At 52.6% G+C, this 15,386-nt stretch overlaps 1 protein-coding gene across 1 annotated transcript in view; it reads left to right on the top strand.

The window, feature by feature from the left end:
* The window catches only part of MAT1A (methionine adenosyltransferase 1A), a 16,300-nt gene extending 10,538 nt beyond the window's left edge, over positions 1-5,762 (top strand). The window contains exons 6-9 of the mRNA XM_019633502.1: positions 2,424-2,642; positions 3,798-3,980; positions 4,313-4,446; positions 5,085-5,762. Coding sequence (XP_019489047.1) covers positions 2,424-2,642; positions 3,798-3,980; positions 4,313-4,446; positions 5,085-5,187 — 639 coding nt within the window. The 3' untranslated portion in view covers positions 5,188-5,762. The remainder of the gene's footprint in view (positions 1-2,423; positions 2,643-3,797; positions 3,981-4,312; positions 4,447-5,084) is intronic.
* Positions 5,763-15,386: the final 9,624 nt, after the last annotated feature.

Below are 15,386 nucleotides of genomic sequence, written 5' to 3'. Positions count from 1 at the left end.
GGGGCAGGGTGGGCTCTCTCAGGGTTTCTCTTTCTGCATGGATCCACTGAATTCTCTTAAAAATGCTGCTTGGGAGACCAGAGTCAGCCTCGCTCCCCTGCCACAGGTGGCCCTGAGCTGGCTTGCAGCAGAGAGGCTGAGAGGGTGCAGGTGTGGGTCTGCTGACAGAACTCTCCCAGCACCCCCATAGGGCTGCTCACTGTGGGAGCAGGGGGGCACTGTGCCAGGAACAGCTGCTAGGCCTTCTCTGTACCCTGTTGGTAAAGGGTTTTCATCATCTCACCAGTGTTGACTGTGAACAAGATGAGTCTTTCCACCTGAACAAATTCTTGCTGCTGATACGGAGAACTGCGTGGCAGCGCGATGGCTATTTTTGTACCTGGTCGGAGTTCTGTTTTCCGTGCTGTACTTTTCCCCACAGCTTGCCGACACAATGAGATAAGAGCGATGCTTGGAGCCCTTTGCTCTGCCACAGTTCTGTGGTTCCACAAGGATGCGACCTGGGGTTTGTGGCAAAGTGGGAGACCAGGGAGCAGGGGGACAGTGGAGACGGGTCTCAGCAGCTACTCAGGATGTACAAACCTTCTCCTGAGGCCTCATGGAGTAAATCTGGTCCTAGAGCCAGCCACAGGGCCTCCCCTTCTGGGGGCCCCCCAACTGCAGCTCCCTCTCACACAGCCTAGCCGTTAAGGGTTGTTCTCAGTCCACAGATGTTGGTGTGTATCTGCCCATCTCACTAGGATCAGGCACCATGTGGGCAGGGTTATTTCCCCTCCTTCTGCTGACCCCACCCTGTTGCTCTTTGGACCAGGAAGTACACACAGTAGGAGTCTGACACAAATCCAGTGTTTGAAGGCTCTCTGAGGGGCCTTGGGCAGGCAGAGACCTTGCTGCCCTGTGGTCCCGGCGAGGCCCTGGGGTAGGCAGCAGGGCTGTGCCTGCCAGCCAAGGTCCCTACCAGGACCACCGGCATAGCTGCACTTCTGCAAGCCCCACACACCCCATAGCCCCTGCGGGCACTGCTGTTGTGGGTCCACACTGCCTTGAGTAGCAATGGGGCCCGTGGCTCCAGCATAGCCCTGAGGGTTTTATTTTATTTGTTTTTTTTCTTAGAGACGTTTAGTCATAATCCCACAGATGGTAGTTTCGCCCCATTGGCTCCTCAGCCAAGCACGTACACCAAATGTCTGAACCTGTGGTTTGAAGGTTTTAAGTGACAGCCTTTTGCTGGGCAGAGCCCCAGCTACTAGGCCACACAGCTCCAAGTCAGGCCACCTTTACCAGCTGTGTCATCCTGACCAAGGCATTTATGTTCTAGAACCTCAGCTTTGTTGTCTTTAAAATGGGGCCAGTAACAGCTTCTCATAGCTTTTGGCATGGTTTCTAGCACATAGTGCATGCGCGGTCAGTTTCTTTTCCCAGCCTCACTTGCCATCCTTCCCACCACCTTCCTCCTCACAGTGCAAGCCCAGGGTGCCCAGGCTGCCCGCATTTGTTCCAGTCAGACCAGGCTGTGACACTGGGCTCTTACACTCACGGAGGTGTCAGTAAACAATGGGGGAGAAGCGTTTTGTCTGTGCTGCTGTGGGAACGACACAAGCGTTTGGATCAGGCAGAGCATGGTTTGGCTCTTTCGCTTTTCACTGACTAGCTTGTGATTTCAGACGAGTTGTTTCACTTCTCATTGCCTTGTTTTTCTCATTTGTAAAGGTGGAGAGAATAATACCTATCTTGCTGGGGTGGCTTAAATATTAATTGATCAAATATAGAATGGGCACGCTGGTGGCAGTGATATAAGATCTGTCCCTGTAGCCTGATCTGCAAGGGTGCTGCGGGAAGGGTCTAGCCCTCAAGGTGCTCTGTGCTTCTCTTTCATTTACCACAATGCCCAGAGCTGGCAATCCAGAGCTGGCAGCTCCCTCCGTCTCAGCCACCCTGGCCTGAGTCCCTCTCACCCTCTCCCTACAGCCAGCAGGTCCTCTGGCCCAATGTGCTTCTAGAGCTCCTCCACTGATGGGCTGGGACAGCTGGCGTGTGGCCCGTAGACTCCTGTGTCCTTGGCAGGAGCCAGGATAGCTTGGCCCTGGTCCATAGAGGGTCAAAGGGGGCTTTGGCTAGGGGAGAAGGAGAAGAGTCTGATGGGTCACAGAGAGGAAGCTCTGCAAACCCCGAGGACCCAAGTGGCACTAATTGTGGTCACAGATGGGACTAGCTTATGTGTCATACCCAGTCATCCCGTAGCACTGGGCAACTATTCAAATACCAGAATGTATCCGAATAACTTTCCTGAAGGCCCTTTGAGGATGGGGTCCCCCGTGGCCCCTGGGAGCCCTGCCTGCCTCTTGGGTGTCTGCGACGGGCAGTGCCGTGTCCTCAGCTCGGGGCAGGACCTCATGATGTCTCCTTCTGCCTCTGACCGACAGGTGACAGTCCAGTACATGCAGGACAATGGCGCGGTCATCCCCGTGCGTATCCACACCATCGTCATCTCCGTGCAGCATGACGAGGACATAACGCTGGAGGAGATGCGCAAGGCCCTGAAGGAGCGGGTGATCAAGGCCGTGGTGCCGGCCAAGTATCTGGATGAACACACCATCTACCACCTGCAGCCCAGCGGGCGGTTTGTCATTGGTGGTCCCCAGGTACGCCCTGGTCTCCGAACGAGGCCCTGATTGGTTACTGGGGTGGCTTACCTCCTCCAGCACAAAGATTGTAGGAGGTGGCTTTGTGTGACTCAGCCATGTCTGGCCCTGGGGCACATGTGACGTCAGCTCACTCTCTGTGGGGCCTGCTATATGTCTGTCAGTCCCTGAGGAATTGGGGACATGCCCCCCAAGATTCTCCCACTAGTGCTGCCTGGCCCTTCCACTCCAGACATCTCAGACCTGACATCAGACCTGCCCAAGCGGCTGCTGCCTCACCATTGCAAATGACTGACCTTTACCAGGCTCTTACCAGGTCTTTGCCACAGGTTAACTTCAACCCCTGTAGGCACCACAGTGGGGCAATTTGTTCGATGCGGAAACTGGCTGCCCCTTCCCTCCTGTGCCACAGGAGTGAGGAGGTGGAGACTGGCATGGTACCTCTGAGAGGCTGCTTACCACTGCCAGGGGACCTCAGCTGCGGATGTGTTGCCACAAAGCAGAGCCTCCATGACAGGTCCTATGACCAAAATGTAGTGCAGAAACACAGGAAGAAGCAAAGGTCAAACTTATTGTATTTTCTTGCAGGGCCTCTCAAAGGCTAGACATCCGAGTGTGAACTGTGGATCTCTAAGCGGGAGTATATACTATGCCATTTCCTCAAATCATTTAACGTGGAACCCCTGCCCCCTTTTCAAATATCTTTACTGACTGGTACTGCACAGAGCAGACCCTTGAGGAAATGGGCAACGTGGCGTTTACTGGGTGGTACCAATAAGGGCCGCAGCTCAGGGAGTATTGATCACACTGCAGTTTCTTCCTGCAGTTGGACTTCCCCATTACGACTGACTCATAAAAACAGGCCTTAGGAGCTGGCTGTGACCCCAGCTGGCCAGTCATTTGTGCTTTCTGATGAGGCTCTGACAGGTTACCTGACTTCTGTAACTGGTCAGTGACTGAAGTGGGATTAGAGCCAGGGTTTCTGGCTGACTCGTAGCCAAAGAGCCTTTGAAATATGTCCCCGGGCAGCTTCAGAGTCCGTTTTCCAAGTTGTAGTCCAGCAGCCGTCACGGTGCTTCAGCTGCCCCGTCCTCCCAGCCCTGTGGGGGCTCTGATTCCCGTCTCCCCACTCTGTTCCTTCCTTTCCCTCTGCAGGGGGATGCGGGCGTCACTGGCCGTAAGATCATCGTGGACACCTATGGCGGCTGGGGGGCGCACGGTGGTGGGGCCTTCTCCGGGAAGGACTACACCAAGGTGGACCGCTCTGCGGCTTACGCTGCCCGCTGGGTAGCCAAGTCCCTGGTGAAAGCAGGGCTGTGCCGCAGAGTGCTTGTGCAGGTGGGTCGGGCCCCGGCCCACTCTGACCCCACCAGCTCTGGTGCAAGGCCACGCACTTCGCTAAAAGATGTGCCTCCGTATGTGTCGCGTTGGGCACTGTGGCCAGTACCCTGAAAACCTGGGAGAGGGAAAACCAAATCCTGCAGGGAGAGGGCCATGTACAGAAGCTTCCCACCATGAAGACGGCAGGGATCTCTAGGCAAACAGGTGGGGGGACCGTGTAGGGCAAGAGATATGTGGTTCAGCTGCCCTTCCTGAGGACCTGAAGGTTTCTGTGAGGGGCAGACCCCTGCACAGAGGCCTTGGTCCCTGACTCTGGTCTCTTCTGGAAGGTTTCCTATGCCATTGGTGTGGCTGAGCCACTGTCCATTTCCATCTTCACCTATGGGACCTCTCAGAAGACAGAGCGAGAGCTGCTAGATGTGGTGCACAAGAACTTTGACCTTCGGCCTGGCGTCATCGTCAGGTAAAAGTGCTGCCCCACCGCTGTTAGGCAGGACCTTCCTCCCTCACCCAGATGCTCAACTCAGCTGCACGGGAAACAGGAAGGATTTTCAGCCACCCAGAGCACGAGAGTCTGCAAGCTCTTGGCCCAGCACGATGCGTATCCCAAATGCAGGATTCCAGTTTTCAGGTTGGAGGGGCTGCGTACAATCCCTGCCGGCCCAGCAGCTGCTAACTCCAGTTGGGGAGGAAAATAAGGCTGAATAGTTGAGAATTGAGTAGGCAAGTCCAGTCCCACCTCTTTTTGTTTCTAACACCATCCCTGCTTCCTGGAGTCTGGTCACTTGACGTTGGTTGGGGCCAGGTCAGTGGAATACAGATGAGAAAGGCACCTCAAGGCCATAATACAATCCTGGTTCCTGGCCCCTTTGTGATCAACCTGTCCCTGGACCTCTGAGCCTGCTTCCCAAGAGCCAGTGCTGGTGACCTTCTAAGACCTGGTGTGTTGTAGGCAGAAAATCTATGGGAAATTTCTCTGCAAGTGGTGACACTCCGCATAGAGATGGTCACAATCTGTTAATTACTCCTGTGCCCGAAAATACAGACAGAAACTCAGCTCTTTCCCATTAAAAACAACCCTTTCTTCTGCTGGACATGCAGGGATTTGGATCTGAAGAAGCCCATCTACCAGAAGACGGCATGCTACGGCCATTTCGGAAGAAGCGAGTTCCCTTGGGAGGTCCCCAAGAAGCTTGTGTTTTAGAGCTGATGGAGCCAGGCCTGGCCTCGCTCCAGGGGCATCTGAGTGGCCACATTCCTCTTCTCCAGGATCCCAACTCTCAGCTCCTGCAGACCCCAGGCTGCTGACTGCCCTTAGGAGTGTGTCTCCCCACACCACTCCCACCCCACCCCCCACCCCCATCCCAGGCAAAGCCCTCTGATCTAGCCCTCTCCTGCTGTCATCGTGAATGGCAGGAGGCAGGTGGCTTCCTGGTGCCTAGGGTCTGATCGCCTCATGAGGATAGTCACTATGTTCCCCTGCCTCTGCCTTAGACCAAGGTGATGTTAATTTAGTGGAAAAACCACCCGTCAGGAGTAAATCCCCTCACCTCCCCTGTAGCCTGGATCCTGACCAGCCTCCCCCCACCCCCCCATCCCCATCCCCACACATGTGCCAAGGTCAGCACACCCCTACCGATCTTAGGGTCTCACAGATCTCCAGCCAGAACCCTGATCCAAGGCCGTCACAAAGAGCCTCTCAGGCTGGGCCTCTGATAGGGATAAATACAGGGGCTTTCGTGGCCTAAGCACCCAAACGAGCAAGAGACAGAGNTACTGCAGTTCAAGGCCAAAGAACTTGATGATGTGAGACCAAGTTTCACTCTCCCTGGATTTCAGTGAAGAGATGGTGGAGGGTGCCATGTCTTACTCAGTGATGAGAGAACAGTGGAGGTTACCCTGTGGTCTCTGTGAACAGTAATTGATTAAAGAATGGCTGGCTCTGCAGATTGCATGGAGGGCAGGTGTGTAGAATGATGTGTCCAGGGGCTCCTAGGAGTCTGGGTCTAGCAGAGCTGTTGCCCTCTGGTGGTCAGGGCCCTGGCCAGCACTGGACCGAGCACAGCTACTCAGGCCAGGAGAAGGCAAGTACAGGCTGGGGTTCTCAGCTCTGCTCCCCAGCTTACCAGGGCATGTGGGCCATTAGGGATCTCAGTCTCTTCATCTGGAGTGAAGAGCCTGCCCCAGTGTCACTAGCCTTTGGGCAGCCTGTACAGGGCTCTGGGGCATCTGCAGCCTTGGGGCTGGGGGTTGAAGTGTGAGTTATTGTGCCCAACAGTCCAGCTGAGCCAGGATCAAGCATGTTTAGGGCTGGATGTGGGTTATAGCCAAAGAGCAAGGCTGGAGCCTCTGGGTGATTGGGTAAGCAACCCTGGGGCCTGAGACTTAAAAGAGGTCCACCTTGCTGAGTAACGGTCTGGGTGGAGTCTTCCAGGACTTGACCCACCACGGCTGTGAGCATTGTGGGCAGAGAATGTGCTGGGCTCTTCAGGGAAACCGTGCCTAAGATGCTTGGGGGTCAGTTGGAAAAGGGCGTGAACCAGGTTCCGGAGCCTGCAGCCTGTGCCATCTCTGCTAAGTTGTGGAACCTCACTGAGCCTCAGTTTCTCTGTTACAAGGGAGGGAGTGAGTCTCCTGGTGAGACTGGGAGAGAGATGGTAGATGTAAACGGTATAGCTAGTGTCTGGTACCTAGCAGGGGCTTAGGAATGCGCAGTGGTTCACATTAGGCTTCTCCAGGGATAACACTGAGCCAGCCTCTGTGGACACACAGGGATGGGACAATTAGCCAGAAGATCCCTGACAAGGGGAGGCACACAGGGCAAAGACGGTCTCTATTAAATTAGTCATGGGTGAGCAAGGGAAGATTCTCGTGGATACAGCCTTGGGGGAGGGGCGCCATTTCAAAGGCCGTCACAAAGAGCCTCTCAGGCTGGGCCTCTGATAGGGATAAATACAGGGGCTTTCGTGGCCTAAGCACCCAAACGAGCAAGAGACAGAGCTAATCACTGATGTCATTTCTTCCTCACTGCAACATGATGAGGTAACACCTTTGTTATCCCCGTTTATAAATGGGGAAACTGAGGCACAGACCATGTAGGTAATGTTCACAGTGTCCCACAGCTACATGTGTCGGGGCCTAGACATGAATCAGGGAGCTTTACTCAGGAACCCACACACCCCCACCCCCACCATCCCTGCCAAATCTCGTCTCAGAAACAAGTCTGCGCAGTGACAAAGCAGACTGAAGGGAAGCTGTGGCCTCTTTCCTAAAGACTGGAGGTTGCTTTGAATTAGGGGACTAAGCCGCCTGCTCTTGGTGAGTCCTAAGACAATGAGCTGCAGTCAGGACAGAACCAAAGGGCTGTTCCATTTGCCTCCTGTATTTCAGATGACAGTTCAGAGTGAGCTGGCTCCTGTGGCCCATGGGCTGGGCTGGAGTTTGGAATTAAGAAGCAACCATATAACCCTCGCCCCTGCGCACTCAGGCACATGCAGGGCTGGGGTGTGTGAACCTCTGGAGTAAGTGGTCCCAGTCTGGTTCAGTCCCATCTGGGCTTACTGGATCAGGAGAAGCAGCTCATCCTAGCACAGGTGGCCATCCCCGTAAACAAGGGACTGGAACCTGTGTCCTTCAAATCTTTCTCTCTCTTTGGACCCTTTGCACCTCCTGTAGTCTGAGTGCTGTTGGAATACATGGGTGAGCCCGTCGGATCCCTGTTGCAGAGAGGCCAGTCCTAAGACCCGGATACTAAGTTCAGTGGCAACCCGGGTGGCAAGGCTTGACTCCTCGTGGTGGACAAGTTGGCTGAGATGTCATAGGGGATTCTGCCTTTGCCAGGTCACTTCTGGGGGCGGGTCTACTCTAGAAGGGTCTGAGGCATCCTCAGTGCTCCGGGGTCTCAGAAGCTGCACATTCACCTGCCTTTCCATCCATGTCCAGCCCCACCCACCTCACCTGTGAGCCTGGGCCTCTGACAGCAGCATCTCTGCCTTCTCCCCAGCTCCCCAGACCACAGCCTCAGGTGGGGGCCTCCGTGGGCCCTGGGAGAGCACTGGGGACTGGGCTTCTTGCCGGGGCACACGGTGCTGCTTCTGGCTGGGACGGGAAGCCCAAGGAGCTTCACCTGGGAGCAGAGAGCCCACGTCCGGGCTCTAGGCCCGAAGCACAAAGAACCTAGGGCTTCTCTTTCGATCATGGGAAAGGCAGTCCCAGGGCAGCAAAAGAAGCCCTAGTTACCATAAAACCCTAGCTCTTGTGTATGATCCGGAAGCTCTGCTCTCTCCGGTTCCCCAGGAAGTCTCAGGTTACTGTCAGGAGAGGTAGTCACAGCTTTCAGGTGGCTGAGTTTCTCTACTGCGGGCTACATTCTAAGTGAAAATTCAGAATTTAATACTTTCCCCTCTCCGTAGAGAAACAAGATCTGGTTTCTGTCCACGTTGTTTGTATAGAGCCTTTGTTGATGAATAGTTCCTGCTAGGACAGTGAATAAAGACTCAAGGAGCAACTCCCTACGCTTAGTTTTTGTCTGCAAACCCTCTGAAACCTCCTCTCTGAGTGGCATCACCTGATTCTCCCATCCTCCAGCAAAGTAGGTGTCCTCCCCTCAGCGTTCCCCAAACTGGGGCATTCTGTTCCCATCCACGTGGGGCCCACCCAGCATGGATTGAGGTTTTCTCATCTCAGCTACTGTGTTGTCACCACATGACCATATTCATTCCACACCATGCTTCATGCTCTGCTGAGGCAGACAGTCCGAGGAAACCCATGTGACTTGTGGAGAACCTGAGGCCCAAAGAGGGTTAAGAATGTGACTAAGGGCTGCCAAGCGTCTTCAGAGTGTGCTTTCTCGGTCCCCATGCGTTGCTGCCCTTAGTCCTCATCTATGTTTCATTCTTCTGCCCCTTCCTGTATATTATCTGCAGTAAGACTTGCACGAGGTGGGCCCTCAGGGACTATTTGTCAAATGGTTGAATATGTGAAGTGAGTGAATGAAGGGGTTTGGTCTGCAGAGAGATGAGCCAAGCCTTGGAATAGGGGTGCATTTCCCTTTCCCCATTCAGGCTGAGGGCAAAGCCTGGGTGAGGAGGCTTTGCTGAGACTGTGACCCAGGAGAGGCTGGCCCGGGATTCCTGGAGGGGCGGGTGTGCAGCGAAGACCTCAGAAGTTGGCAGAGAGAAGAGGAGAAAGCCAATGCCTTGACAAACCACTCCATGGGCTATGCGATGGAATATTTTTCCTAGAAAATAATATGTATTTTGCAAGAACACTACACACAAAAACACACCCATGAAACACTTTGGAATGCTTGCCTGTGGGGGAAGGTGGTAAATGAAAGGGTTCAGGTTTGGTGCTGGGCGGAACCCCGGTCTCCTCGGTGTTGTGGCCCAGCTGCCCTGGTGGCCACAGGGTTGCTTCGCCAGCCTGGGGAGCTAGGCTGTTACAGCAGCGAACCTGGAGGATACTGCAGTTCAAGGCCAAAGAACTTGATGATGTGAGACCAAGTTTCACTCTCCCTGGATTTCAGTGAAGAGATGGTGGAGGGTGCCATGTCTTACTCAGTGATGAGAGAACAGTGGAGGTTACCCTGTGGTCTCTGTGAACAGTAATTGATTAAAGAATGGCTGGCTCTGCAGATTGCATGGAGGGCAGGTGTGTAGAATGATGTGTCCAGGGGCTCCTAGGAGTCTGGGTCTAGCAGAGCTGTTGCCCTCTGGTGGTCAGGGCCCTGGCCAGCACTGGACCGAGCACAGCTACTCAGGCCAGGAGAAGGCAAGTACAGGCTGGGGTTCTCAGCTCTGCTCCCCAGCTTACCAGGGCATGTGGGCCATTAGGGATCTCAGTCTCTTCATCTAGAGTGAAGAGCCTGCCCCAGTGTCACTAGCCTTTGGGCAGCCTGTACAGGGCTCTGGGGCATCTGCAGCCTTGGGGCTGGGGGTTGAAGTGTGAGTTATTGTGCCCAACAGTCCAGCTGAGCCAGGATCAAGCATGTTTAGGGCTGGATGTGGGTTATAGCCAAAGAGCAAGGCTGGAGCCTCTGGGTGATTGGGTAAGCAACCCTGGGGCCTGAGACTTAAAAGAGGTCCACCTTGCTGAGTAACGGTCTGGGTGGAGTCTTCCAGGACTTGACCCACCACGGCTGTGAGCATTGTGGGCAGAGAATGTGCTGGGCTCTTCAGGGAAACCGTGCCTAAGATGCTTGGGGGTCAGTTGGAAAAGGGCGTGAACCAGGTTCCGGAGCCTGCAGCCTGTGCCATCTCTGCTAAGTTGTGGAACCTCACTGAGCCTCAGTTTCTCTGTTACAAGGGAGGGAGTGAGTCTCCTGGTGAGACTGGGAGAGAGATGGTAGATGTAAACGGTATAGCTAGTGTCTGGTACCTAGCAGGGGCTTAGGAATGCGCAGTGGTTCACATTAGGCTTCTCCAGGGATAACACTGAGCCAGCCTCTGTGGACACACAGGGATGGGACAATTAGCCAGAAGATCCCTGACAAGGGGAGGCACACAGGGCAAAGACGGTCTCTATTAAACTAGTCATGGGTGAGCAAGGGAAGATTCTCATGGATACAGCCTTGGGGGAGGGGCGCCATTTCAGAGGATTAAACTGTATCTCCTATCATGGCACCTGATATAAAGGAGCCCTCATGAAGGTGGAATGAATGAATGAACAGGGAGGGTGATGTATGACCTTGGTCTGCACATCCCCTCAGTTGGCTGCAGTTTTTCATGCAGCCACCAGAGGGCAGAACTGACCCACGCATTCCCTGTGAGATAGCGGGGCTCGCTCTTGGGAGTTCTGCACGCTCCAGTAGGATGATGGTGAGCCTCAGAGCTCGGAGACCCCCATCCCTCATCATGGACACAAGAGGCCATTCAGAGCCCCTGAGAGGTCAGGACCTCTTCCCCAACATTCCGTCTCTCTGGAGCAGGAAAGTCCATCCAGTTAAGACGGATGTTCACGTGTCAGTCTGACCAGATTTCTCAGGGCTTTGCTGAGCCTGTGCCCCCTCTTGTCCCAGGAGTGCTCCCTCTTTCTCCTTTGTTAGGGGGGTAATTTTCTCAGGGGAGAAGGGTCATGCACATGAATGCTGTCCTATGCGGTCCTTGCAACTAGTGTCTATCAGCTAGGAGCTGTTCTTATGCCCATATTTCAGGTGTAAAAACTGAGGCCCATTGCAGGGTCACCATGATCAATGAGGAGCAAAGCCCCAGTGGAGCATGGAGCGGAATTCAATGTGTGTGTGTGCATCCGCTGTGCACCCCCTCCGCACCTCACCTTGGTGTGATAATGGCTGATGCCCTTGATGGGTGAGGTGGAAGATGGCTGGGTATCTCTGGGGTAAGGATAATAGGTGGCTGGCATCAGACTCTACTTGTCTTGGAAAAGGTATTTTTGAGTTTAAAATAACCGTCTTATTGGGGAAGGGTTGAGGTTTAGAAACCAATCCTTGCATGGGGCCTAGGATCCTTCAGTTTGAGGACGCCAACCATGTCCCCACCATGGCATAGCCTCTCACTTTTCAGAGCTCTATAATCTTCAGTTCAGGATTGACCTGTCCACCTTGATCACAGTGGCCGATAGGTGGCTGTGGTCCCCATGACATATACAGCAAGGCTGCCAGTTCTCTCTTTTGCTCCTGCGCATGGGAGGCTCAGAGTAGCCAGGTAGCACCACCTTTCCAAGGCTCGTGGCCCTCCCTAGCAAACTAACCTCTACACACACACACACACACACACACACACACACACACACACACACACACACTTGGACAGGACACACATCCAGACGCTCCTATATTGACACAGGCAGAGACACACATGGACACACACAGAGTTGATATACACACATGCTATCCACCCATCCTCTCCTCCCAGACATAAAAGTCACACAGACGTCAATAGACGTGTCCATGGGACATGTCCCAGGGACAGGGCTGCTGGGTTGCCTGGACAAGGCTTTGTGGTAGAAGCAAATGTTGTTAGTGCCAATGTCTCTGCATCCCTGTAATAGTCACCTGCCATAGTTGCACTCCTGAAAGCTCTGCCCACTCTGAAAGACCCTCCAGGCCTGGCTCCTGACCTTGGGCAGTGTGGGATCTGTGGCCCAGTGTGTCCCCTCACATCTCAAGCAGTGACATGGCCATGGCTGTTTGTCTCCATACCTGATTCTTTCTTTCTCTCTTTTCTTAATGAGGGAATGGTGGGCTCTGCTGGGATGGAGTGAAGATGCCGGGACCCTTAGGTGAGGGTGCTGGTGGTGGAGAGAGGAAAGCCTGCGTGCCTGGGAGATGTTCCGCCTCGGGTCTCCGGGAGGCAGAGGACACCTCAGACTGCACTGTGGTGCTCTCCAGTATCAAAAGTTTGGCAGATGAGGGACAACCAGCAGACCAGGAGGCTACAAGGGCATGGCCAGCAGGCAGGAGGAGTAGGGAGAGTCTGGTGCCCTGGATGAAGTGAGGACAGAGTTTCCAGAAAAGGGAGGTCTGGGGCCCAATGTGAAATGATGCTGATGGTCTGTGATGGGGGTTCTGGGCATGGCCCATTGGATTCATCGGTGGGAGGTCATTGGTGATCTGCAAAGGAGCCGAGCAGTGAAAAATGAGTGTAAATCTGATCACTCTCATATCTGATGCAATAAACTCAGGGTTTTTTGTTTTGTTTTTCAGAATAAAACTCATGGCTCCATATGCCTAAAAAGTGCCTATGTCTCTGCTCCCGTTCTGGGCTCCTCTGCCCCTCACTCACCACACTCCAGCCTCCTTGGTCTTCTTTTGTTTCCTGGATAAGTCACGCTTGTCCTGTTCCAGGACCTTTGCACACATCGCTCTGTTTGTAGGTGAAGCTCATATTCTCTCTCCAAATGGCCGCCTCCCTCTCATCCTGCAGGTCTCAGCTAAAATGTCACCTGTGCTGAGGGGACTCTTTTCCAGACACCCTGCCTTCAATTGGTCCCTTAGGGTTATTTTCTTCCCAAGGACATTTAGTTTCTTCCTGAGCGGCCAACACAGCTTGTGCCAAGGCTTGCTCGGCAGACCTGTGCTGTTCAGCCCTGTAGCCACACGTGCAGAGGAAGGACTTGAAACATGGCTCCTCCAAACTGAGATGTGCTACAAGTGACATACACGCCATATCTTGAAGATCTAGTAAGAAAAAAAAGTGAATGAAAAAAATAGGTAACAAATGATGCTTTTATAATGATGACATGCTAAAGTGATAATATTTTGAGTATGTTAGGTTAAATATCATTAAAATAAATTTCACCTGTTTTTTTTAAATTTTATTTTAATATGGATACCAGAAAAATTTTAATTATATACATGGCTTGTGTTTTATTCTAATAGTGATGCCCTAAAATCTAGGCAGCCCTGAGCATCTGCTGCCTGCGGAGGGTGGGCAGTCCTCCTGCATCTCAGCCGAGGATGCGAGCAGCATCCTTGTTGAGGTCAGGAGCCTAGTGCCTGTGGTCCAGCTGCCCATCAGGATGCTGCGAATGAGCAGGGTGAATGGTGCCAGGACCGCCTTCTCTGCCACATTCTTCAGCCCCTTTAAGCTGAAAGCTCCAGAGGCCTTCCTCTCTTTTTGGACATTCAGGTCATTTAGAAAATGAAACCCAGACCATAGACAATATTAGGCCCTAGATCTCAGCGTAGGGAGATAGTGCTCCAACATCCCAGAACCAAGCATTTATAGGCCTTTATGAAGAGAGGCTTTGGTCCCTTCTGAAATGCCATCAAAAGTTGAGGAAGAATGCATTCAGATATTATTTCTGTAATCTGTGTTAATTAAATACAGGATGCACAGAAGAGCACTGCATACAGAAGGAATGGAACAGATCCAGGGCATAGGACAGGAAGAGCAAGCCTCTCTGGAGAGCTCTGTGGAGACTCACATAGCTGACTCAATGGCATTGAGGGACTGGGTTTCCCTCCAGCCCTTTGTTTAGGCTGATTCTTCCACTTGGAAGGCCCATTTTCCCATCACTCATACCAGATCCTTCTTGAATATTAAGTTTAGCTCATGTCTTTCCCTCTGAGGAGCCCTCAGAGATGCTGTCCTCACACCTCCCCTGCAAGCCGGATGGGCCTCTTTGTTCTCTGAGTCATCTGTCCCCACTGTCATAGCCACTCACGCTCACACCTCTTCTCCTCATACACACCTGAGGACGGGGTTCCTGGGCCAGTCCTCTCTGGTCCTCCCAGGTCTGAGCCCAGAGCTGCACCACAGCGGGAGCAAGTGGACGAGACAGTGTGAGGGACTGAGCGAGGTAACCCTGCCTCCTCCACCCAGGGGATTGCTTCCGACTGCTTGCCCCTCCCCCTGGGATAGGAACTCGCCTGCACTTTCTCTGAGTCCTTCTCTCGTATCCCATCTGCTATGAAGCCTTCAGTGAGGGATGATGAGGTGGGAGTCACATGGAGGATTCGGGTAACCAAACCCTTGTGAACACAGGAAGATTTTGTTTTTTCAATGATGGAAACAGGGGACTCTGAAAGGATATTTGAATTCAAGCCTGACCTTATTGTATTTTTTTTCAGAGAATGATCACATTACTTGATAAACCAAAGATGAGCTTGAGGACAGCAGAGCTAGGTGTGAGAGACTGCCCAGGACAGCTGTACTAGCCTAACGAACCAGGTAAGGAAGGGAAAACAGGATCTCGAAAAAATATCTACACTCCCACGTTCACTGCAGCATTATTCGTGGTAGATAACATATGGAAACAACCTAAATGTCTGTCTATGTGGGAATGGATAAAGAAGATGTGACATATATACAATTATTCAGCCACGAGAAAAAAGGCACTCTTGCCATTTGCAACAAGGCGGGTGGACCTCAAGGGCATTATGCTATGTGAAATAAGTCAGGCAGAGAAAGACAAATACCATGTGATCTCACTTATATGTGAAATCTAAAAAAAAAAAACCCCAAAATCTAGAAACAGCAGTGGTTACCAGGGGCTAGGAGATGCGGGGAAGGGGGAGATGCTGGTCAAATGGTACAAACTTCCAGTTAAAAGATAAATAAGTTCTGGAGACGTAATGTGCAACATGGTGACTATAGTTAACAATGCTGCATTATGTACTTGAAAATTGCTAAGAGAGTAGATCTTAAATGTTTTCACCACAAAAAAGAAATGGTAACTATGCGAGGTGATGGAGGTGTTAACTAATGCTACTGTGGTAATCATTTCACGAGATATGTGTATTCAGTCAACACGTTGTACACTTTAAACTTACACAATGTTAAGTCAAGTATACTTTAATAAAGATAAAAAACAAAATAAAAAAAAAGCCTAGTGCTTCTCTGGGGTTTGGAAGGCACACAGGGTAGTATTGAAAATGCTAAGGTGGGGCCAGCCGAGTGGCGCGATGGTTAAGAACTGGCTTGGGATGCCAGAGGGCCC

This window comes from Hipposideros armiger, unplaced genomic scaffold (genome assembly GCF_001890085.2).
Source record: "Hipposideros armiger isolate ML-2016 unplaced genomic scaffold, ASM189008v1 scaffold_1323, whole genome shotgun sequence".
Classification (NCBI taxonomy): domain Eukaryota; kingdom Metazoa; phylum Chordata; class Mammalia; order Chiroptera; family Hipposideridae; genus Hipposideros; species Hipposideros armiger.
Note: the sequence above shows the minus strand (reverse complement) of the source record. Positions and strands in the feature narration are given on the sequence as shown.